This window comes from Neopsephotus bourkii, unplaced genomic scaffold (genome assembly GCF_033783945.1).
Source record: "Neopsephotus bourkii isolate Nb327-2 ecotype Australia unplaced genomic scaffold, CSIRO-AGI_Nbou_v1 NB_1778, whole genome shotgun sequence".
In the NCBI taxonomy this organism is placed as follows: Eukaryota; Metazoa; Chordata; class Aves; order Psittaciformes; family Psittacidae; genus Neopsephotus; species Neopsephotus bourkii.
Window position 1 is genome coordinate 1,005,608 of NW_026902252.1, and position 22,484 is coordinate 1,028,091.

At 50.7% G+C, this 22,484-nt stretch overlaps 1 protein-coding gene across 13 annotated transcripts in view; it reads left to right on the top strand.

Annotated features, from left to right (window-relative positions):
- EIF4G3 (eukaryotic translation initiation factor 4 gamma 3) overlaps window positions 1-22,484 on the top strand; it is a 147,697-nt gene that overhangs the window by 116,632 nt on the left and 8,581 nt on the right. For 11 of the 13 annotated variants that reach the window (XM_061379486.1, XM_061379488.1, XM_061379490.1 and 8 more), the window contains 13 exons: window positions 606-716; window positions 4,401-4,571; window positions 5,478-5,675; window positions 7,060-7,206; window positions 7,489-7,725; window positions 10,437-10,541; window positions 12,553-12,685; window positions 13,680-13,774; window positions 15,941-16,034; window positions 16,282-16,399; window positions 17,549-17,772; window positions 18,785-18,900; window positions 20,538-20,710. In XM_061379486.1, the coding sequence (XP_061235470.1) occupies window positions 606-716; window positions 4,401-4,571; window positions 5,478-5,675; window positions 7,060-7,206; window positions 7,489-7,725; window positions 10,437-10,541; window positions 12,553-12,685; window positions 13,680-13,774; window positions 15,941-16,034; window positions 16,282-16,399; window positions 17,549-17,772; window positions 18,785-18,900; window positions 20,538-20,710 (1,922 nt within the window). Of the gene's footprint in view, window positions 1-605; window positions 717-884; window positions 999-4,400; window positions 4,572-5,477; window positions 5,676-7,059; window positions 7,207-7,488; window positions 7,726-10,436; window positions 10,542-12,552; window positions 12,686-13,679; window positions 13,775-15,940; window positions 16,035-16,281; window positions 16,400-17,548; window positions 17,773-18,784; window positions 18,901-20,537; window positions 20,711-22,484 lie in introns of those variants that run through there. The other 2 variants (XM_061379495.1, XR_009729446.1) reach the window with 2 other exon arrangements.

Below are 22,484 nucleotides of genomic sequence, written 5' to 3' on the forward strand. Positions count from 1 at the left end.
CTTTCTCATCTTTCCCCTGTGTCTGGCTTTGCCCATGCTCTGAAATCCCTCTCTGAATTCTTCCTTCTCGCCTTTGCCATCTCTTCCTTGGGGGGCAGGTGCCCCCCCCAAGCATGGTCCTGCCCAGTCAGCACAGCTGAGGATGGAGGCTGCTCCATTAGGAGCAATCATGGATTTTCAGCTCCCTATTAAGATACATCCAGTATCTCCATCTGGGTGTATCTATTGACGTAGCCATCATTTATCTTTCAAAACTGCTGGTTTTGGAAGCATTCACTGAATGACCTCGGCTTCAAGCGTGCACATTTCCTGAGGCTCAGAGGCAAACCTGGTGATTTTGAGCTGATGTTGCATTTCTGGGTTGAGAGTGGTCCTGTGGCCTGTGCCATGGGGTCTGTGCCCGTGTCCTGGAGTAGCTTTGGTGCCCTGGTTCCTCTCAGAGCACCACTGGGTGCCAAAACCTCGATGCTGGTGGAGGTCGACTTCGCTCCCTGTGTGTAGGACATGGAGGTGGCACTGTGGCACCTTCTCTCCTTTCATGCGCTGGATGTCCCGAGCCTCCCAGCATCTCGGTAACGTCCCTGTCACTCTTTCTCTTTCCACAGGCCTGCAAAGTGCAGAGCAACCCTGGATTGCCTTCCCTGGCTCGGTGCGGGTCCCCAGCATGCCCTCTCTTGGTCTCGCCTCACCCACCATTGAGGAACCTGCCGCTAGGGGTAAGCCAAATCCCCCCCTCTCCCCCCCACATCTTTGCACCTTTTTGTAGAGTTGTCTTTCTCCCTAATGCCCGCTGTTGATAAAGAACCACTGGCAGAAAACTTTACAAAAAGGTGCAACCGTGTTTCAAAGCAAACCGAAACCAGACTTGCATTGTACCCCTCTAGGCAGTCTTCAGTGGTGGGTGGGACATCACCAGCTGAGGGCATGCTGGGACGTTGGCCTGAGCGGGATCCGCGAGGGGTCTGCACTTTGCAGACCTGTGGAAAGGGGGAGACAAGGTAAGTCCCGCTTACCCCGTTCATTTGGAGCATTCAGCACATAACATACATCCTACATCTGCGCCTTCCCGGAGTTGAGCCTTCCTTTGCGTTTCTGTCGTGGAGGGTGTGAAGGTGATGTGATCCCACCAGCCCTCTGGCGGTGGTTGTTAGGGGAAGAGAGGGGTTTCAGCCCTGAGCAAAACCAGACCTTGCCTTCTCGTGAAGCATGGCAAATCCCTGCGTGTACGCTGCCTGTCCACTCGGTCATCCCACCTCTGCACAGGCCATGCCCATGAACCATTAAACCCACTGCCTATCGCTCGCCCTCGAGGTGATGTCAAGCAGCTCAGCGCTAACCAGCTTCTGGCACCTTGAGAATCTTTTGTTTTGCTTCCTTGGCTTTGTCTTCATTTCCTTCTTTTTTGCTTCAACGTGTTGTATGACTGTGTTGAGAACTAACAAATGTCGCATCAAACGCAAGGGGTGGAACTACACAGCAGCCAAGTGGAGTTCATAAACACTTCTTGGTGTGGACAAGGAGTTAGAGGAGTGCAGTGGGTAGTAAGTTCAGACACAGAGGAGTAGGGTTGGAGAGGACCCGTCGGCCCCAGACACCAAGGCAGGATGGGGTGATGGGATCTCGAGTCACCTCAATGCTTGTGCTTCCTTGGGAGGCAGAGTCACTCCAGTTTCCCCTTCTGCATTTGAGGCCTGTTGCAGAGGGAGAAGCAGTTCTTTCACTTCTTGGATGGCTTTCAAAGTTACCATGACTCGTGGCCTGAGAGTGGAAGTGGACCTTGAGCAATGGGTTGTGCTGTGTTGCTGTGAGTTTTGGGCTCCTCTGCAGGAGGCTTGCCCCTCTTTCTTCCTGCTTTCCTTTTTTCCTCCCTCTTCATCCAGAAGACAGGTAATGCAGATGGATGCAGGTGATCGTTTCTCTGTGCCTATGGTGGAAAACACTGTTTCAGTGCAAGCTGTAGCCCTGTAAGTGCAGGTGGTGCAGACCCGTTGTTCTTTACTGGGGCCAGGTTACAAAAGGGAAGCATCCCTTTAACTTGCTGCCTTGTAAATCTGGAACCAGAAAACCCTAGGTTATTTTCTGTTTTAAGTTTGATCCGTGTATGATTTTATTACATGTTCAAAGGAGGCTCCTCTTCGCTGCTCTTACAGCCTAATCCAGCAGTTTGAACCGAGTTTATTCACAGATATCGAAAGAACACAATCCTAAAGGAAGTCCTTGTTCTGGGCATGCAGTTGAAGGTCTGGTCTCAAAGGCAGCCGGGTTTGAGGAGGCTGTGGCACGCAAGGAGATGCACAAGTGCTCCTTGGAATACTCTGCTTTAGGAATAGTAACCTCCCTCAGGGAGGCATGTGTGCTCTTCAAGCCAAGGCTTTGGCTTTCCTGGACCCGTATCCCATGGAGCTCCATGGCTTTGCGGCTCTGTCCTCGCGTGCTGCAACCCAGCTGCACTGGGAGGGTCCTGCAGAGCAGAGCTGCCTCTTGCAGGAGGGATGGGGCAGCCACAGGTTCCCTCTCGTTGGCTTTGCCTGGGTTCCTTGGGGAAATGAGCCCAAACACTTGGATTTCAGGGCCTGCTGCCAGCCTGGCTCTGGTTCCCCAGCTTCCCGTGGGCCAGGAGCTGTGTGGTGAGGTCTAACACCCGTGGCTGAAGCCAGCCGCTTTGCTGTTGCATCATTGTCTGGTTTTCCAGCTGGAGGGAAGTTTCTGCTTTCCCCAGCCCTACGTTTGTGGCGTGGTTGGAACTTGGGCAGCAGAACTGTGTGAAATGGTGTAAGAGCAGAGGTGGGTGTCTCAGCATACAAAGCGGGCTTCATTGCATCGTGCTGGTGTCAAGCAAGGGCTCTCAACGCCAGCTGGTGGGAGCAGAGAGGATTGGTACCTGGTGCAGGAAGGTTCTAACACCCAAAAGCAGCATGAAGATCCCCCCGTTCTTGTTGTCTTGTTCTGCTGTTGGTTCCTCATGAGTGATGGACTCACACGGATGCATTACAGTTATGGCTTGCACCCAGATGCGATGGGTTATTTCTGTGCATGCTGCTGGGATCTGGACTAAGATCTTGGTACGTGGTGGGGCAGCATGGTGACACACACCATGTCCCCCTCTTGCATGCATCGTGCACAGCGTGAGGTGGTTGTCTTTTGCCAACATCTTACTCTCTTGCTGTTACCCCATAATGAAGCTCAAATAAGAGCTCCAGCAGTGGTGGTGATTGTGTTTGCATTCACCCACAGCACACGCTGACATTGTCAAAGCCAAGCAGTTCACATCGCAGATACAAGCTCCTGTCTTTAAGGAGGCTTTTGGCTTCTAATACTGCAAAACCAGGTTTGGGGCTCACATAAGAGCCACCAGCGAAGAGCAGTTTCCTTCTGTATTCAGTGAAGCTGAATAACTGAGCTGGTTTTGCCTCTCTGATGCTCGCTGAATCCCTTTGTTGAACAAAGAAAGGTTTTTAATGGCCTGTCTTTCACATGGAGGTTGCCCACTGTCCTCTGAGGAGATGAAGGACTTGTGTCTGATGATGGAGTTTTGTTGCTGCACTAATTTTACATTGAGGTTGGTCATTTCTAATGAATGAGTTCAGGAATACAAAAGAGCAAGGGGGAGGAATAACCTGACAGCATTGATGAACCTTTCATCCTTAATCAGAAGCTCCGAGTGATGAAGAGGGAGTTTGAGGGTGTCTTGTGCCCTATCACTTGTACAGCGAATGAAATACTCACCAGTTTTGGCAGGTTTGGTACCTGGTTTGACTGGGAGGAGCATCATGTTGTACAGGATTGTTGCAGAGAGGTGCTGGATGCTGTTTCAGAGTGCCGTGTGTCCCTTTCTTGTGTGAAACTACAAGGGGTTTGACCCATCTCTGTTGGGATCCATGTTCCTTCAATGCAGGAGCTGCACTGATGCTCTGCTCAGTGTGGTTTGTGTCATTCCCATCCCAGAATGGCTTTGTTTGAGCAATCTCCAGTAAAACTTCCCGTTTTCAGCAGGGCTGCTGGTTGATCTTTATCTGATTGCTTGGAGTGTTTGAAATACACCTGTAAGGACTTCCTAATCCTTAAATACACCTTTGCTGGGATGTCGCAGTTACAGCTTCTGGCTTTCAAGAGGCTGCTTCTGTCAGTTGGGTTCACTTGTGCTCAGGCAGCATCCGGAGCATCGCCAGTGTGCGTAGGCCATGGTCATCCCATATCTGCTTTGGGGAAAAGCTGCCTGAGAGAAGCATGTTTGGTGTCTTCGTGTTCCCTCTGGCCAACCTGGAGCAGTGTGTTGGGTCAGAGGGAGTCCTCAGAGCCCAAGGAGGAGCTGCTGGTTGTCGGCGTTGGCGTGTGCCCTGGAGTGTGTTATGGAGATGGGAGCTTAAAAGGGGATATAACAAGGAATGTTTTTGTCCTAGTTGTTGAATGTTGGACCGAGGAGATCGCAGCCAGGCCAGAGGAGAGAGCCCAGGAAGATCATCACTGTGTGTGTGAAGGAGGATGTGCACCTGAAGAAGGCAGAGAATGCCTGGAAGCCAAGCCTGAAGAGAGAAAACCAAACTGAGGACCCAGAGAATGTCAAAACACAGGTGAGAGCATGGGTGAGCGCTTAGGGAGCACAGCAGTGCGTGACAGAGGGAGAATGGGGCTTTGCTTTCGCTGTTGTGTAAGAGCATGAGAAAGGACAATGAATTCCAGTCTGAACCACAGCGTTCCCCTGCCTTGAATGGCTTTCTCGTGTGCTTATACTTGACCTGGAGTTCAAATGGCAGCCCTGTCTAATAAGGGGCTTGCAATAGGGAACACTGGACAACCTGCTACTTCTCCTCCAGGACTGTTTTTCTATTGCTTCTTTACTGGGCTATTCCTGTCTCATTCGAAAGCAAAACAGCCTCAACCTTCCAGCACAGAACTTGCTTTTCATCCCCTCTTACACTCAGCAAGACTGAGGTTCCTCTGTAAAGTTCCTTCAGCTCCTGCACAGCCCAAGAGTGCATCTCTGTGCCTGTCTGCCCCTCCTGTCCTCCGTGGGGCAGCCACTCTGGGCAGAGGTATTTGCCTGCTGGTCAGACTGTAGTTTGAAGGCTGAGTTGGGGTAGTGTAGAAGGACACAGGAATTCTGTTCTCCGGGTTAACAGCAGCATTGTTGACCTCTTGTCATTCTGGATAGGGAAAAAGGTGCTTTGAAGTAAATACAGAAGTCAATAATCTCTGGTTGAGGGAGGAAGCCACTCCCTGTTACCTCTTGGCTAAACTGATAACGAGAAGACACTTTGGGTGGGAGCAAGGGCCTTGTGCCTCTGTTGTACATGAAACAAAGAGCACTTGAGCATTCCCAAAAGTCCTGCCCACAGCCTTGGTCTTTGGTAGCTGAGGCCAAATTGTGTGTAACTTCTAGAAGTTCCTACATCTCCATTCACCTCTGAGCTGCATCCCAGCTCGTTCCCAAGAGGTATCTGATGTAGACCTCAACTCACAGTTTTTCTGTCCCTCAGGAGCTGTTCCGCAAGGTACGAAGCATCTTGAACAAGCTGACACCCCAGATGTTCAACCAGCTCATGAAGCAAGTCACAGACCTGACGGTAGACACAGAGGAGAGGCTGAAAGGAGTCATCGACCTGGTCTTTGAGAAGGCCATCGATGAACCGAGCTTCTCGGTGGCGTATGCCAACATGTGCAGGTGTCTTGTAACGGTAAGAGTCACACAGGAAATTCCTCTGCATGGGGATGTTCTGCACGTTATCCCCATGACCTGATGGGCAGTGACATGAAAGTGGCAAGAGCAGGGTTAAATGTTAATTGCTGAGCATCAGTAAGGGGTTTCTTCTTCAACATCCATTGGCCAAGCCTGCAGGCAGAAAGCTCTGCTTGGAGTGATGTGCTGGTTGGAGCTGAGGGCACTTGGCCCTGCCTGCTCACATCAGTCATACACAATGAGACATAGAATCACAGAAACCCATGCTGCAAGGAGCCTCAAGGATCCTAGAAAGGTTGAACCTTTCCAGGCCAAGCAAGATGTAGGCTCAGTGGCCCAGCACCTTGTCCAACACTGGGGAATCCACCTCTTCCCTGGGGAGATTATTCCAGTGACTGAGTGTTCTCACTGGGAAGATTCTTCTCGTGTCCAGAGGAGTAACTTGTGCCCATCACCCCTCGTCTTTTCTATGGGACTCCTGATAAAAAAAGAGTCTCCAGCTTCTTTGTAGTCACTGGAATATGGGGATGAGGTCTCCTGAGACCAAACCCAGCTCTCTCAGCCTTCCCTCACATGGCTTCCTAGTCCTTGGGTTATCTTTGTGGCCCTTCTCCAGACCCTCTTCAGCCTGTCCACAAGCAGGAGTCACATTTGGGAATTCAGCCTCTGTCTCATTCCAAAGGAGAGCCCACAGGGGCTGAGCTGAGCTCCAGAGAGCTCATTTCAGATGGTGAATTTGAATCATAGATTTCCAAATTGGTTTGGGTTGGAAGGGACCTTAAAGCCCATCCAGCTCCAGCCCCTTCCACTGGAGCAGCTTGCTCCAAGCCCCTGTGTCCAGCCTGGCCTTGAGCACTGCCAGGGATGGGGCAGCCACAGCTTCTCTGGGCACCCTGTGCCAGCGCCTCAGCACCCTCACAGGGAAGAGCTTCTGCCTAAGAGCTCAGCTCAGTCTCCCCTCGGGCAGGTTCAAGCCATTCCCTGCTTACATCCAACCTGAATCCTGTCTCTGTACTTGGGACAAAATAACCCCCTTCTGCCCCTGATCCTTCTTGGCTCACAACAAAGGAGCAGAGCTCCAGAGTGTGCAGCACAGAATAAGTGTGATTTTAAGCAGTGTGTCTTTTAAAAGATGCTGTGGATGGAGATGTAATTGTCTCTGGGCTGAGGTGGTGTCAGCCAAGTTCTGAGTGTGGCTTTACATCTGAAACATAAAGCTCCACTGGAAATGACAGCATGATGCTTTGACATCCAGAGCCCTGCAGGGTTGTGCTGCCCAATATGAAGTACATGACAGATTGTGACGATGGCTCGTAGGAAGCCTCACTCATACGTGGAGTTTGGCCCTATTTCTGCTGATGTTTCTCTTCCTTGTCCTCCAGCTGAAGGTGCCCATGGCAGACAAACCCGGGAGCACGGTGAACTTCCGCAAGCTGCTGCTAAATCGCTGCCAGAAGGAGTTTGAAAAGGACAAGGCTGACGACGACGTCTTTGAAAAGAAGCAGAAGGAACTTGAAGCTGCAACCACTGTAAGTGGTGTTTTCCCTCTTAAGCTCTCAAGAGCTCCCTCTGAGCGTGATCTCTTTTGAAGATGGAGTTGATGTGGGGAGAGTTTCGTTTCTGTCCCTGTGGCTGAGCCTAATAAAAGCCGTTTGCCTCGATCAGTGGGTTTAGACCAGCCTCTTCTGGGGGTTTTAGGAGAAAAAGAGTAAACAGGGACAACATCAACTGAAATAAACATAAAACTGGACCTTTGAAGAGTTCTGTGCGCTGTGAACATGGGGTTTTAGAGCTTCTTTTCTGTTACACAGCCAGAGGAGAAGACGCGGCTCCATGACGAGCTGGAAGAGGCCAAGGACAAAGCCCGACGGAGATCCATTGGGAATATAAAATTCATTGGCGAGCTTTTCAAGCTGAAGATGCTGACGGAGGCCATCATGCATGACTGCGTGGTGAAGCTGCTCAAGAACCATGACGAGGAGTCCCTCGAGTGCCTTTGCCGCCTCCTGACCACCATTGGCAAGGACCTGGACTTCGAGAAGGCAAAGGTAGGGCAGGACCATGAGTGGGAGACAAGGCCTCGTGGGCAGGGTGGAAACATGGGTGTGGGGTGGGTTTACTTGAAGATTTACTTGGTTTTCCTTCAGGAATGGCGTGAGGAAGTCATCTGCTCTTGTGTGGATGTTTCATCATGACCTGGCCCCGCTCCCTTGCCTTGTAACGTTCTGGAGTGTTTTCAGCCGTGTTCTCCAGTTGTTGTTTCCAAATATTTCATCCAAACACTTTGTTTTTTGTTTCTTCACCATTGAAGGTTTATGTTACCTATAGAATGTATCATTTGAATGTATTTTTAGGGTTAAACCTAAAAACCCTCATTAACTGGCCTGCCCCCCATCCCTCCCTGCATCCTGGTGTCACCATCATTCCAGAGTGAAGCAACCGCAGCACTCCATCCTCCTCCTTCCCATTTCCCAACAAACATCTATGTAGCACAGAGCATTACACACTCGATGAGCTCCTTCTGGCACAATCTGCTTCTCCTTCCCCAAAGCCAGGCTTGGGATGAAACAGTGCTCAGGGGTTTTGCCAGGAATCAGTCAGACTCAGCTCTGAAGCAAATGGAGCTGTAATTGTTTTCAGCTGCTCGGGAAGGGAGTTCCCTAACAGGGCTCCGGATTGCAGGGATCACAGCAGATCCATCCTGATCCTTATGGGGAAACAGCTTCCCAAACTGTTCTGTGTTGTCACCACACCAGTGCAGTTTACCACTGATGCCCAGCTGAGCGCAGGGTTAACGCAGCAGCGCGCACATCACTGATGCAGGTTTGAAAGTGCCAGGAACAGGATTCAGTTTCTCCACGTGCTCTGGGAAGAAGACAGGGTCTGACCTCTGAGCAGTAGCTGAGATCACGCTGGATGGCTCCTGGGTGCTGGTTTGCTCTTTGAGAGCATGGAAACGTGCTAGAAGCCAGCATTTTGGTGCACTGTTCCCTTTTGCAACCTGGAGCCCTGGCACCGCATGGCACAGTGGGTGCAGGCAGGGAAGGGCTGGTGGATGTTGTGCTGTCCCTGTCCTGTCTTGGTGATTTCTTATTCCTATCAAGTGATAATCTGTTATTTGTATCCTATTAGTGGGGTAGATGTTTTATTACGTGTCCTTATTGAAGCTGAAGGGGTAGTGAGCGCTATGATTAAAGCTCCTGGACAAAGTCCATGTTAAATATTTTCCCCCTCATTCCTAACTTTGGAAACATTTGCTCTCAAGCTGAAACTTTTCAAAGGTAAGGCCAGAACCCAATTTTAACAGGGTTTTTCTTGCTGGTTTAAGTGTAAGGGAAAGGGTTTGGCTGCTTCTAGTGAGGGAGTGGGAAACACTTTATAAAACCACCTGAAACTTCATTTAAAACAGCCAGAGCCTCGTTTGGGGGGAAAAAGGCGCTGTGGAGCCTGGCAGGTTAAATTTAGACCTACTGGAGGCTTCTTTAAGGATAGCAGTTGGTGTCTTAATGTGAACCCTTTGGGGTTCCATCACATTGTGACTCCTTGGGTGAGATGGAGCTCGTAGGATTTCGCACTAGAGCTGAGCCCGTTCAACAGGCTCCTGGTAGAGAGCAGCTTCTGCTGCAGCTTCTCCTGCCTGACCCCAGCGGAGCCGGTTCGGGGAGGCAGTGTGTTGGAATGGTGTCTGCACAGGCAGCTTCGTGCCTGTTAGTTTCCTGAGCCACATTTTCTCAGGCTGAGGTAGAGCAGCAGGTACCCAGCACATCCGATCAGCTGCACTGTGAGAACAGCCGCACTGAATGGCAGGTTTGTCATGTGCAAAGCTCCCCATGACCCGGCTTCAGTGAGTGCTTGAGCACAGAACCCCCCCGTGTGCTGGGCTGCACCCCCAGAGCGTGAGCAGCAGCTCAGGGAGGGGATCCTGCCCCTCTGCTGTGCTCTGGGGAGACCCCCCCTGCAGCCCTGCTCCAGCTCTGGGGCAGCAGCACAAGAGGGACCTGGAGCTGCTGGAGCGAGGCCAGAGGAGGCCATGGAGATGCTGCGAGGGCTGGAGCAGCTCTGCTCTGGAGCCAGGCTGAGAGAGCTGGGCTGGGGCAGCCTGGAGAAGAGAAGGCTCCTGAAGGGGAGACCTTAGAGCAGCTCCAGTGCCTAAAGGGGCTGCAGGAAAGCTGGAGAGGGGCTTGGGACAAGGGCCTGTAGGGACAGGCCAAGGGGAATGGCTTGAACCTGCCCGAGGGGAGACTGAGCTGAGCTCTTAGGCAGAAGCTCTTCCCTGTGAGGGTGCTGAGGCGCTGGCACAGGGTGCCCAGAGAAGCTGTGGCTGCCCCATCCCTGGCAGTGCTCAAGGCCAGGTTGGACACAGGGGCTTGGAGCAAGCTGCTCCAGTGGAAGGGGTCCCTGCCTGTGGCAGGGGTTGGAGCTGGAGGAGCTTTAAGGTCCCTTCCAACCCAACCCATTCTGTGATTCTGTGCAGAGGGTGTAGATTATTTGTGTGATTCAATACACAGAGAAAGCAGGTGCCAAATGAAGGAGGTGCCCACAGATCTGTTCTTCATTTCTTGCACATCCTGCACTGTGCACACTCAAATCCAACCTGGGGGAGCGCACAAGACCCAGTCCTCTCCTCCAGGGAGCAGCTCCGTGTCCTCAGATGTGTTTTTCTGACACAGAAGTGCAGAACCTGCTCACTCCCCGCCTGAGGGAGCATTCCTGTTCCCTTCCAAGCCTCACTGCTGCTGCTGCTGTTTCTCTTGTGTAGCCTCGCATGGACCAGTATTTTAATCAGATGGAGAAGATTGTGAAAGAGAGGAAAACCTCTTCAAGGATTCGGTTCATGCTTCAGGATGTGATAGACCTCAGGCTGGTAGGTACCAACACAAGTAAGTAAAAGAGCATGTTCCTTGTCGTGTCCAGGCTGGAAGAGCTCTCCTGCAAGAGCAGGGATTTACAGTATTTACAGCAGCAGTGGGGTGCTAAGGGGGGAGATCTGTGCCCCTTATCCCAAAAGTGCAGCTGATTAAAGGCAGAAAATCTCTTATTTTGCCTAAGCAAAGGCCAGTGTTGGTAGAGGGGTGAGGAGCTGCTTGTGTCGGGTGCTTTGGTTCTGCTCCATTTTAGACACATGCCCACACTGGCTTCTCCTGCTGCTGGTGCAGCCCCATGGCAGCAGCCACCCCTGAGCTCCTGTCGCAGGAGAGGTTTTGGATGGGCTTCCCCCACAGCATCCCTTGTGCTTCTCTGTGTCAGTCACATTGCTTCACTACCTTCGAGTCCATGTGCTCTGGATGTAGCTGTTCCCTGCCAGCACTTGTGCTGATGGGGCTGAATCACTCTGAGATGCATCCCCCACAAGTGAGGGGGTGGTTGGTGTGGCTGGAGAAGAGAGGGCTCTTCCCCAAAGCAGTATGGATCTCCTTGGAACCTGGTCCTGTACCGCTGGCACAGCCAGGCATCTGCTAGTTTTCTCCTGGCTGCATTGTGCAGACAGAAGCAAACGGAATCTGCTCTGTTGGGATGTGACAATGGTGCGTCCACACTAAACCATAAATCAATAATACTGTGGGGTAGACAAGTGCACCCCCAGTGCAGATGGGGATTTGTCCATGTTTAGGGACTGCAGTGATAGGACAAGGGGTAATGGGTTCAAACTGAAACAGGGGAAGTTTAGATTGGATATAAGGAGGAAGTTCTTTACTGTTGGGGTGCTGAGGCACTGGAATGGGTTGCCCAGGGAGGTTGTGAATGCTCCATCCCTCACAGTGTTCAAGGCCAGGTTGGACAGAGCCTTGGGTGCCATGGTTTAGTGTGAGGTGTCCCTGCCCATGGCAGGGGGTTGGAACTGGATGATTTTAAGGTCCTTTCCAACCCAAACTGTTCTATGATTCTGTGTTATCATCAACCATGGGTTTGAACATGGCCAAGGTGTTAAAGCTGGAGCCTCGTGCCATGGCGGCTGTCTCTGCACCACACAGTTGAGGATGTGACTGCAGGTTTCACAGACCAGTACCTGTAATGTCACCCTGTAGGTGTGACAGCAGCTTTAGCCACGAGACAGCGCTTGACTCAAGCCCTGAACAGGTTTTACTCGTACCTCAAGCAGCTGCTTTGAAGCTGGTTTGGGCTTTTTTGGAAGCTGGAGTCACCTTTTTGACTGCAGGGGGCACAGAGGTAGTCACCACAAAAGCTGTAATGAGGTTGTAGCAAGATCAAGGAACAGTCAGGTTAACTGGGGATAGATGGATCTGTGCAATGTATGGTCAGGTAGACACATCAAGCGTAGGAAGTGCTTTGTGGGGAGACAGCTCCACCTCTCTCTGCAGGATTCCTGGCTCAGCCATCACGATCCAGGAGTGGCAGAGCACCATCTCCAGATAAAATGCAGTCACTTCTTGCTGCTTTATTTTCAGGGCTTCATGTTTTTATCTTGAGCTTGAAGGAAGGGCTTCAGCAAATAGTGTCAATAATAGAGAGTGACAGCAGCGTCCCTCTGGTCCTTCTCTTTCCTCTGATCCTAGAAAGATGGGAAGGCTGGGAATGTGCAGGATGCTGGGGGTTAAAACAGCCTCAACTCATTCATGGCTCTGCAGAGTCAGGTCTTCACTGCAGCCTCCACTCTCCACCAAAGCACCTACCACAGTGTACATACAGCAATGTACATACCAGAGTGTACATACCACAGCGCACATACCAGAGCACATAGCTTTGACCTGTGGTGCTGGGATAACCACATCCCCAACGTGACCCCCGTCCCTCCTGAGCTGCCCCTTCAGGAGGTGGCAGGGGTGTGAGGGTGATGCCTCGTTGGCAGTGTAAACCCCCCTGTTCATGATGCTCCCCTGGAAGCGTCTCTGAGCATGTGTTTGCTTCTTCCCCAGTGCAATTGGGTGTCCCGGAGAGCAGACCAGGGCCCCAAGACCATCGAGCAGATTCATAAAGAAGCCAAGATTGAGGAGCAGGAGGAGCAGAGAAAGGTCCAACAACTCATGACCAAAGAGAAGAGGAGACCGGGTAAGTACAAGCCAAGCTGGCTGCTCCTTTCACTCATTTCCCATCCAGTGGCCAGAGAGGGAATCCCATGTAACAGAAACAAATCTGGTTTCTTTTCCTTAGCGTGTAAAGTGAAGGGATTTGAGGCCTGATGATGGCTGAGGCTGGGGAAGGAAGAGACTTGCCATGGGCTGGCTGTGTGCGCTTTCCAGGGGGCAAATCCCTTGGGTAAAAACCAGACAATCACAGGCTGAAGTTTCTCCTTCGTGCAGACCATGTTTGATGCGGTGTCAGGCTGCCAGGAATCTGTTACAAGTTAGGAGGCAGGAGCCAGGTTTGCCATCCATTCTGGCATACAGCAGAATCTGGTTTCAAGAGAACGGCATCTAATTCCTAGAGTAACCCTGTTGTCTTTAGCTGTTAACTCAGCAGGAGAAAGTGGTGTGGCATTACCTTCAATTGCTGCCAGCCCTCGAGGCTGGCGCTGCCTGCAGGGCAATGGGGGGGATTAGGCTTTCATTACCCTACCGCTGACATGAGGAGAGGGGAGGAACTCGGGACTGCCTCAGGGATTCTGTCTGCACCAGCCCAGTGCAGACTGCACCAGAAACCTGTGCAACAAGTGGGGTTGGGGTTGTGTTAGCAAAGGCTTGTGGTCTGCTCCTTGTGAGCTTGTGGATGCACCACGTGCAACCACATTCAGATCACAGAAACAGACACTGAGAAACCTGAGCAGGAAGAATCACAAGCAAAACCAGCCCTTGAAAACAGTGAGGTTTTTCCTGTCAAAGCTGGTTTCTAATCATAAAGTCAGGCCATGTGGCTACATCATCTTACTCTAAAGAAACACTCCCAAAAGACATGGTTTGTGCACGGAATCGTGCTGGGGCTGAGCAGAACCGTGCCATCTCCTTCTCCTCCTCCTGCTGAACGTGGAGGTGATGGCCCTTGTCCTCCTGGGCACTGCTGGAGCCACGGGGATGAGCTCAGGGTGGTTGTGTTTGTTATCTGTCAGGTGTCCAGCGGGTCGATGAAGGCGGTTGGAACACTGTGCAGGGGGCAAAGAACAGCAGAGTGCTGGACCCCACCAAGTTCCTTAAAATCACCAAGGTAGGTGCCAGCACGAGACTCCTTCAGAGCAACAAACGTGCCGAGGTCTTGCTTTACTCTGTGTGTCTAGAAAGGACCGACGTGGTGTTCACAGGTCAGAACTGGGGTTTGAGGATGTTTTGTATCTCTGGAGTTAATACTGTGCCTAAATAAAGCACAGAGGAAGAGTGTTATCTTCTCAGTGTTTGCTGCGAGGGAGAGCAGTACACACACACTTTTTCTCAGGTTCTTGGCATACTTTTGGTAACCCAGAAGTTCTCTTCATTGGTAAATCTGTGTTCTTTTAAATGACTAGAGAACATGAGTTTGGGGTATTGCGTGTGATGATGCATCACATCACATGCCTGATGCAGGAGGGGTCTCAAACACCTGCATGGCAGAAACCCTTTGCTGTCTCAAGTTCTCAAGGCTCTGTTCTGCCACTGCTACTCAGCAGAATGAGGGTGCCATATTCAGCCTGAAAACACGATGTTCCTGACGTGTCACCAGTGGCAGCGCTCCAGGGTTGACAGGTTCAAGCAGTACAAGAGCTGTGTCCGCTTTTATGGTGTTCCTGGACTTGTGTGTGGTGCAGTTGCAACCCACAGTATGTGATAAACCTTCACACCCATCCTCCAGATGAGCATCTCCCAGTGTTTTTACCATCAGAATGGTACTTTGGGAAGCTTTATTTCAGGCTGCAGGTCAGGCAAGCTTGGAGATGTCTTTTTGATGAGCATCAGAGCAGCTTTGGCTGTTCTCGCCAAGAGCTCAGGCCTTCCCACAGATCAGGGTGATTCCCAGACATTCCCTCTTCCAATGAATGTCACTCTCCCTGAGCTTTACTCTCAGTGCCTGGATGCTTGGAGAGCTGTAAAGCAGAACCGGGACAGGCTGCAGCCCTCCTGCAGCTCAAACTCACTTTGTTCCTTGTGAGAGTCATCAAACAGGCTCCAAAACTGAATTAGCAGGAGTGACTCAGGCTGCTTCTGTCGGGGCTGACAGCTCACGTTGGGCAAAGCCCTTCTGCTCCTTTTAGTACAGCTCAGTACAAGCAGAGCTAGCTCCACAGCAGTTGGGTTGTCAGAGAAGGAAGCTCACACAAAGGGATCTGTGGGGTCACAACCTCCTTGTCAATACATTCACCTGCAGAGCATTGTAAAATCAATGTTCTCTTCCTGTTGGACACTATTTTCCCTCCAGGTTGTGCAGCCTGTTGTCATTCATCACTCTGAATTCTGTTTGTCACTGTGCAGATTCCCCCCAAAGCTGTGTCTGGTGGTGGAGCAGACAGAACCATTTAATTTGTCACCATCAAACTGAACATCTTCCAGTACTGATGTCCTCTGCTTTTTCCTCCTTACTGGACTTCAGACTTCCCAATAAAAAGAAGCTCCTGGTCACTGGGAATGTCTTCCAGTGACACTCGGAAAGGCTGTGATCCCTTTGTTGTCTGTGTCCTCTGTCTTTGGGTAGGGTTTGGTCTCCCAACATGACTCACAATTGGGTAATAAATTTCCCCCCTCTGGAACTCTGTAACAGAATTTATACCCAGGTTGAGGGTGGCAGAGTGGGAGGCCAGGTTTAATGCTTGGCCTTTCATCTGCTTGGAAGATGCTCATAGCACTGAGCCAACAACCCTTGGGGTATGACACATGGCCTGTTCATTTAAGTCCTTTCAGTTTCATTCCTTCTGCTCTTTCTTTGTCTACAATGGAAGATCTGAAGAACCCTTTTTGGTTATGTTTTACCACACACTGATGGGATGTGCTGCCTTTCATGGAACACCAGAAAGGGATAAATCACAGAACCATAGAATGGCCAGGGTTGGAAAGAACCTTAAGCTCCTCAGCACTGCAAAGGGGGAGAGAAATCCAATGGAGGTGTTCAGTGGAAGGATATTTGTGATCACTTAGCATGGTCTGTGCTGCTCACTGCCAGGTAGGACACAGGGGCTTGGAGCAAGCTGCTCTAGTGGAAGGTGTCCCTGCCTGTGGCAGGGGTTGGAACTGGAGGAGCTTTAAGGTCCCTTCCAACCCAAACCAGTCTGGGATTCTGTGACTGATTCCAAACCTGTGTTAAAGTATTTTGGTATTCAGAAGACAGAGAGTGTTGCCAAAACCTTACCCATTTGTAGTTAAGTTGTACAATCAGCCTGGTGACATGGTGCCTTGGTGTGTTTTACAGCCCACAATAGATGAGAAGATTCAGCTTGTGCCTAAAGCCCAGCTGGGCAGCTGGGGAAAGGGCAGCAGTGGCGGAGCAAAGGCAAGCGAGATGGGTGAGTCCAATGGGCCCTCACCCTGTGTGGTGGTACCAGCCACCCTGCCAGGGGTGGACTTGGGTGGGAATGCTCATCCCTATGTGTGACTGCCTGACAAGGGGGTGGAAGCAGGGCAGGACCAGCCTTTTCAGTTCTCTCCCCATCACTCCAAAACCAGCTATTGCTTAAGTGATGTTGTGATGCCAAGGTGTGAACGGCTGCTGACCTTGTCATTGCTCTTTGTGTTGTCTTTGCAACCTCCCAGACTCCTTACGACCAAGTGCCACGAGTTTGAACAGGTTTTCTGCACTGCAGCCTCCAGTGTCATCTGTATCTGCCTCATCTCCATCTGCAGAACTAGATTCTCGCAGGGCCTTAACTAGGTGAGTGTCAGCCCAGCAATGACCCCTTTGTGCTGTCTGCACACTGCTGCTTTTCTCTTGCTGCTCTAGTTACCAGCACACAGAAGGAAGAGAATTTCATTGAGTTTCCAGGAGCAGCTGCTTCTTTTCCCCTTACCACTGTGTACTTTGAGTTATCTTAAAACATCTTATAGGAGAGACAGGTAGCATTAGTTTTTAAAGCCATTACAGTGAATGCTTTTGTTTCCCCTTTTTGGTCGCCCTTCATGTAAGGCTTCATTCACTGGTAGTTCATCACAGGTTAAAAGCCCTCCAGGTAACATGGTGTAGTAAAGAGGTGTCAGATCAGCTCAGCCAGCTCAGGAGGTTTATTTAGAAGGAAAAAAATGCCTAAAACCTTACAGAAATTAAGGAGGGCTCCTAAAATGCTCTGTCTGCATCTGACCTTTCCCAATTGCTTTGACCAGACCTGCCCATGCTCCCACATCACGCAGGGCTCTCACACCCAATCCCATCAGGGCTGCAGCTGCTCCAGCCTGGAGCATGAAGCATGTATTAACCCTCAATCATGGATTGGCTCTAGACACAGGTTATAAATGTACAGGTCATTTACAATGTGTTTGTCCTCCCAGTGCACACAAGCTGCTGGGCTGTTTTCTTGGGTTGGTGCCTCTGACATTTTCCTTCCTATTCCACCTAAAACTCCAACTCAGCTGGAAATTATTCCATTCTGGAATTGGTTTGCCCATCTTACTTATTAATACAGTGATTTATGGGACAGATCCTTGTGTTCTGCTGCTGGTAGCCTTCACTATTTTTCAGTGAATGGGTGAAGCCCACACCACTCACACCATTTGATAGTAAAACAGTGTTATAAAATCCCCAGCTCCATGTATCAGAGGGGTGCTGTAAGGATGCTGTTGCTTTTCCATGTGTTCTCTGGGCTCTGCCTGGCCTCTCTGTGGGTGTTTGTGTTTGTCCATGTCTGAGACCTGAGTTTATTTTGGCTTTATTCTGTGCAACTACAACTGTAAAACACTGAGACAAGGATCCTGCTGGGTTCAGGTGCAGTTCTGTGAAGCTCTCCAGTATGTTGTCCGACATCCCAGCGCTGTGAGCAGGGGTTACTCGTACCACAACCTTTAAGCAGATGTGGTTTTTGTTCCGCAGTCGCGGGAGCACGGGCAGGGAGAAGAATGACAAACCTCTGCCGCCTTCCCTCTCCCGTCCCAACACCTTCCTGCGGGGCAGCAGCAGTAAAGAGCTGCTGCTCGACAATCAGGCACAGGAGGAGCAGCGGAGGGAGATGCTGGAGACAGTGAAGCAGTTGACAGGGGGCATGGAGATGGATAGAAACAGCACAGAGGCAGAGAGGAGCAAAGCCAAGGAATCTGGTAAGTGCTGTTCTGGGCTCAGGGAATCTTGCTGGCTGTGTGGAAAGGCCTAAGGGAAAAGCTATAAGACAAAGTGACAGTTCTGGATTGCGATGTGAATGTTATTGATGGGCTGGGCCAATGGGATTGCGTTCAACAAGGGAAAGTGCTGGGTCCTGCACTTGGGCCACAACAACCCCCTGCAACGCTCCAGGCTTGGGGAAGAGCAGCTGGAAACTGCTCATGGGAAAGGACCTGGAGGTGCTGGTTGAAAGTGACCAGCTTGTGCCCAGGAAGCCCCCAGCATCCTGGCCTGGATCAGCACCAGTGCGGCAGCAGAGCTAAGGCAGGGATTGTGCCCCTGCACTGGGCACTGGTGAGGCTGCACCTCGGATCCTGTGGCTGCACCAGGGCAGGTTTAGATGGAGCTGAGGAACAACTCCTGCCCCAGAGAGTGCTCAGGCATTGGAACAGGCTGCCCAGGGCAGGGCTGCAGGCACCGTCTCTGCAAGTGTTCACACATCACATACATGAGGCCCTCAGTGCCATGGGGCAGTGGTGGCCTTGGCAGTGCTGGGGTAAAGGTTGGACTGGGTGAGCTTAAAGGTCTTTTCCAACCTCATGATTCCACGGTTGTTTTGGCCACAGCGAGATGTGGTCAGGCTGCTGTGATTGCCTCCCAGAGGTTTGTAACACAACTGATTCACACAGGCCTTGGCATCATCTCTTATCAACTTGTCCTTAGGATTCATTGGAGCCACACAGCTGTCAGTACTAACTAGCACTGCGCCACAGCATTGAGGGTGTTGCAACCTGTGTCACTGCTGCTTCATCTCTGTGAGATGGTTGATTTACAGAAATACTGAGAGTTCATACAGGGGCATGTGTAACCAAGATAGAAGTGAGCTGTGCTTGATGACGGGACAGGAACACCCTTTGCTCTGGTGACTTTTCAGGATGTTGTCTCAAAATGATGCTGATTTTCCTTTTCTATATGTGGTTTCTTACATTTTTTGTCTTGTATTTCTACCAGCCAAGCCAGAAGCTCCCCCAGCTCCAGCACAAGAAAAGCCTTCGCTATCAGAAGAGGAAATAGAGAGAAAATGCAAATCTATCATTGATGAGTTCTTGCATATTAATGATTTCAAGGTAAGCAAAATGAAAACCTCACTTACGGAAAGGTCTGTGGGACCAGGGTATGTTTTCCCCTGGGGAGCCTGCAGCCCTGATCCAGCTCTGGGGCAGCAGCACAAGAGGGACCTGGAGCTGCTGGAGTGAGGCCAGAGGAGGCCATGGAGATGCTGCGAGGGCTGGAGCAGCTCTGCTCTGGAGCCAGGCTGAGAGAGCTGGGCTGGGGCAGCCTGGAGAAGAGAAGGCTCCTGAAGGGGAGACCTTAGAGCAGCTCCAGTGCCTAAAGGGGCTGCAGGAAAGCTGGAGAGGGGCTTGGGACAAGGGCCTGTAGGGACAGGCCAAGGGGAATGGCTTGAACCTGCCCGAGGGGAGACTGAGCTGAGCTCTTAGGCAGAAGCTCTTCCCTGTGAGGGTGCTGAGGCGCTGGCACAGGGTGCCCAGAGAAGCTGTGGCTGCCCCATCCCTGGCAGTGCTCAAGGCCAGGTTGGACAGAGCCTTGGATGAGATGGTTTAGTGTGAGGTGTCCCTGCCCATGGCAGGGGGTTGGAACTGGATGATCTTAAGGTCCTTTCCAGCCCAAACCATTCTGTGATTCTATGATTCTGATTCAGCTTAAGCTCACATTAATAAGGCCATACATGGGTGTATTGGTGTTGTACATCACAGAGCAATGGCTGTTTCTCAGGAGTTTAGCATTCTGTGTTTAAGCTGTCTGTAAGTAAACCCTCTGAGCTGTGTGCCAGTGCCTGGTGACAGCAGGGTCACCCAGGAGCACATTCACCTCTGTCCTGGAGACACCAGGATCCACCAGGCACATCTGAGGGAAGAGCTCTGACAGGAAGACGTGGTCCAGGACCGCCCGGCTTGTGACATGCAGAAAAAGCCTCTTAGGGCCTGCAATAATGTACCTGGGGCTGCTAGGTCTTGATAACTAAAGGCATAACCTAAGACAGAGAGCAGATGTCTTTGGGAGGTGCATTGACATCCATTGGGCAGAGCCTAGAAGGTCAGTGGAGAATCTTTACTGACGACAGTGGAGATTTCTCCGTGTGACATTGATGCTCCTCTGAAAGTCTCTGTTGGAGTGTCCAATTTGCTTAGGTTACAAAAGGTACGTGCCAGAAAGCAGAAGCTTTAGACAGGGTAAATTCTCCTCCAGGTGCCCTGCACCTATTGTCTGCTTCTTTACACGAAGTGGGTTTGTACACAGGCATTTCTGTGTCAAACGGATCAGTACAGAACCTCACCTGATGTCCTCGTTTTGCCTCGGCATGATAGTTGGTGAAATAGCAGGTGTTTTGATGGCAACCTGAAGACAATTCCTGTCCTTGCACTGAGCAGCCAAACTGTACCCTGGAGCATAACTGTGTATTGTAAAACTTGTTGCCTGTGTGGTATAAATGTCAGTATTATTATCACCATCATTGTTAGCACCATTATCACATCATTGTTAGCACCATTAGCAGTGTCATTAGTATTCAGTTGCCATCTCAGTGGTGGTTTGTGATGAGGTTCCACAGCCTAGTTCAGCACTTCTGCCTGGCAACTCCACTAAATACTCATTTCCCAGAAGGAACCCCCCAATGTTATAGTAGAAAATACTCCAGGTTTGGATGCTTTCAGTTCAGAAATGACCCCGCGTGTCGTTGGCACAGGAGGCGATGCAGTGCGTGGAGGAGCTGAGCACCCACAACCTGCTGCCGGTGTTCGTGCGAGTGGGAGTGGAGTCGACGCTCGAGAGGAGTCAGATCACCAGGGATCACATGGGCCAGTTATTACACCAGTTGGTGCAGTCGGGAAAGCTGAGCAAGCAGGATTTCTTCAAGGGGTTTGTATTCTGCATGTGGAAACTTGGTGCTTTCCTTAGAGAGGAATGAATTCCCACCTTGCTTTGGTGTCCTGCCTCCATTCCGGAGGAGCATTTTCACCTGGGTGTATTTATAAGTAATAGGATTCTTGTGATTTAGTTTCAAGTCCTGCAAATGCTGTAGTGGATGTAAATATTTCCCTATTTATGTAAGCATTTCTTTCTAAGTGGGTGTCTGTTTGAACGTGTGTGGTTAGATTTCTGTTTCGTGGTGCATTTGTCAATGTTTGCCTTCTGGCAAATCACTGACTATGATTAAAAGAAGAGGAAGAAGTCAAACATCTTGACGTGACATTAATGCCTGAAACCCTGAGCATCCACAGAGCCACAGCTGCCCTCCCAGTGGTAAAACTGGCTTCACACTCATGCTGCCACTTCTTAGGACAGCTCAGCTTTAAGGAGCAGATGTGTCCTCAAGGGGCTGAGGAGGGGAATACACACCAGTGTAGTACCAGACAGAGGAGACCTTCCTCCAGAGATGTTTCAGCTGCTGGTTCATCTCTGCTCTGCTGCTTTTGCATTCCCAGCCTGGATTTGAACTGGTGCCCAGTTGTAAATCAATCCATGTCCTCCAGGAGGTCCCCGGCACCGCTCAGTCCTCACTGGGGCTTAGAGCAGGGTGATTAAACCAAGGGTAACCATGAGAAGCAGCCAGTGAAGAGCAGGTGAAATAACCCTTCCAGATACCAGGTTTCTTAGCAGTCAGCCCTGTCCTGCTGCTTTGATGTGAATCCTGTTGTGGGACTGCTCCCATTGTGATCTCCCTGTGTCTGTGTCTGGCAGTGAATTTTGTCATGATGCAGCCCAGTGGCTCACAGGAAAGGTTCAGGCAGCCTGAGTTCAGCTGGAACAGCAGTAAAAAAAAACATATATCCCCATGGAGCTGCTTGTCTGTGTCCATGCAGCCACCAATGGTCACAACAGCTCATTTGCAGTGATAGGTTTCCGTAATGGATTGTGATTAAAGCCCTCCCTGTGTTTCCTGCAGTGTGGGTAAGCGGTTGTGATGCCAAACAAGTAGGACCTTGATGAAACAGTGGGATGTGTGGTCTGAATGTGGCATAAACAGGGAAATGGCTCCCAGAGATGATGAAAGGGCAAGTGGTGTTGAACGGGCACATAAGAAGAACACTGAAAGCCACGACACTCAACAAGACCCATTACAGTGTAATTAGAGGGTATGGGATGAGTATGGTCACAGCACAAGTCTGTGGAGGGATACACAGCAGGAAACCAACTGCTGGCAGAAGCACTTGGACAAAGGCAGGCTGAGCTGGTAGCAGAGGATGTAAAGAGCAAAGCGAAGGAGATGGTTTCTGGGTTTGAAGCACAGAGAAAATGTGCATTTATAGGCACTAAACCAGACACCAGAAGCTTCAGGGTTTTCGGGAGAAAGGAATCATGGTGAGGGCTGGCAAAAGAGCCAGAACAGCGATCACCTTGTACAGGCACAGGGGTGAAGCACTTGCAAGGCTTGTATCAGGAAGAAGAGTTCTGAGCCATTCTGGAAAGTGGATCCAGTGTTGGGGAGCAATTCTGCAATCCATCCTGCTGCATTTTCTGTTCCAGATGGAAACCTCCCTCTGGTGCACGGAGCTCCCTTCCAATCGTGGTTTCCACCCTTACAGACATTTGCTCATTACCATTGGAGTTCCACTGTTATCAATCCCCTTCTGGAAATGTTTAGATATTTTTAAGAAAGCTCCATGTATCATTTATTAAATGGTTGGTGTTT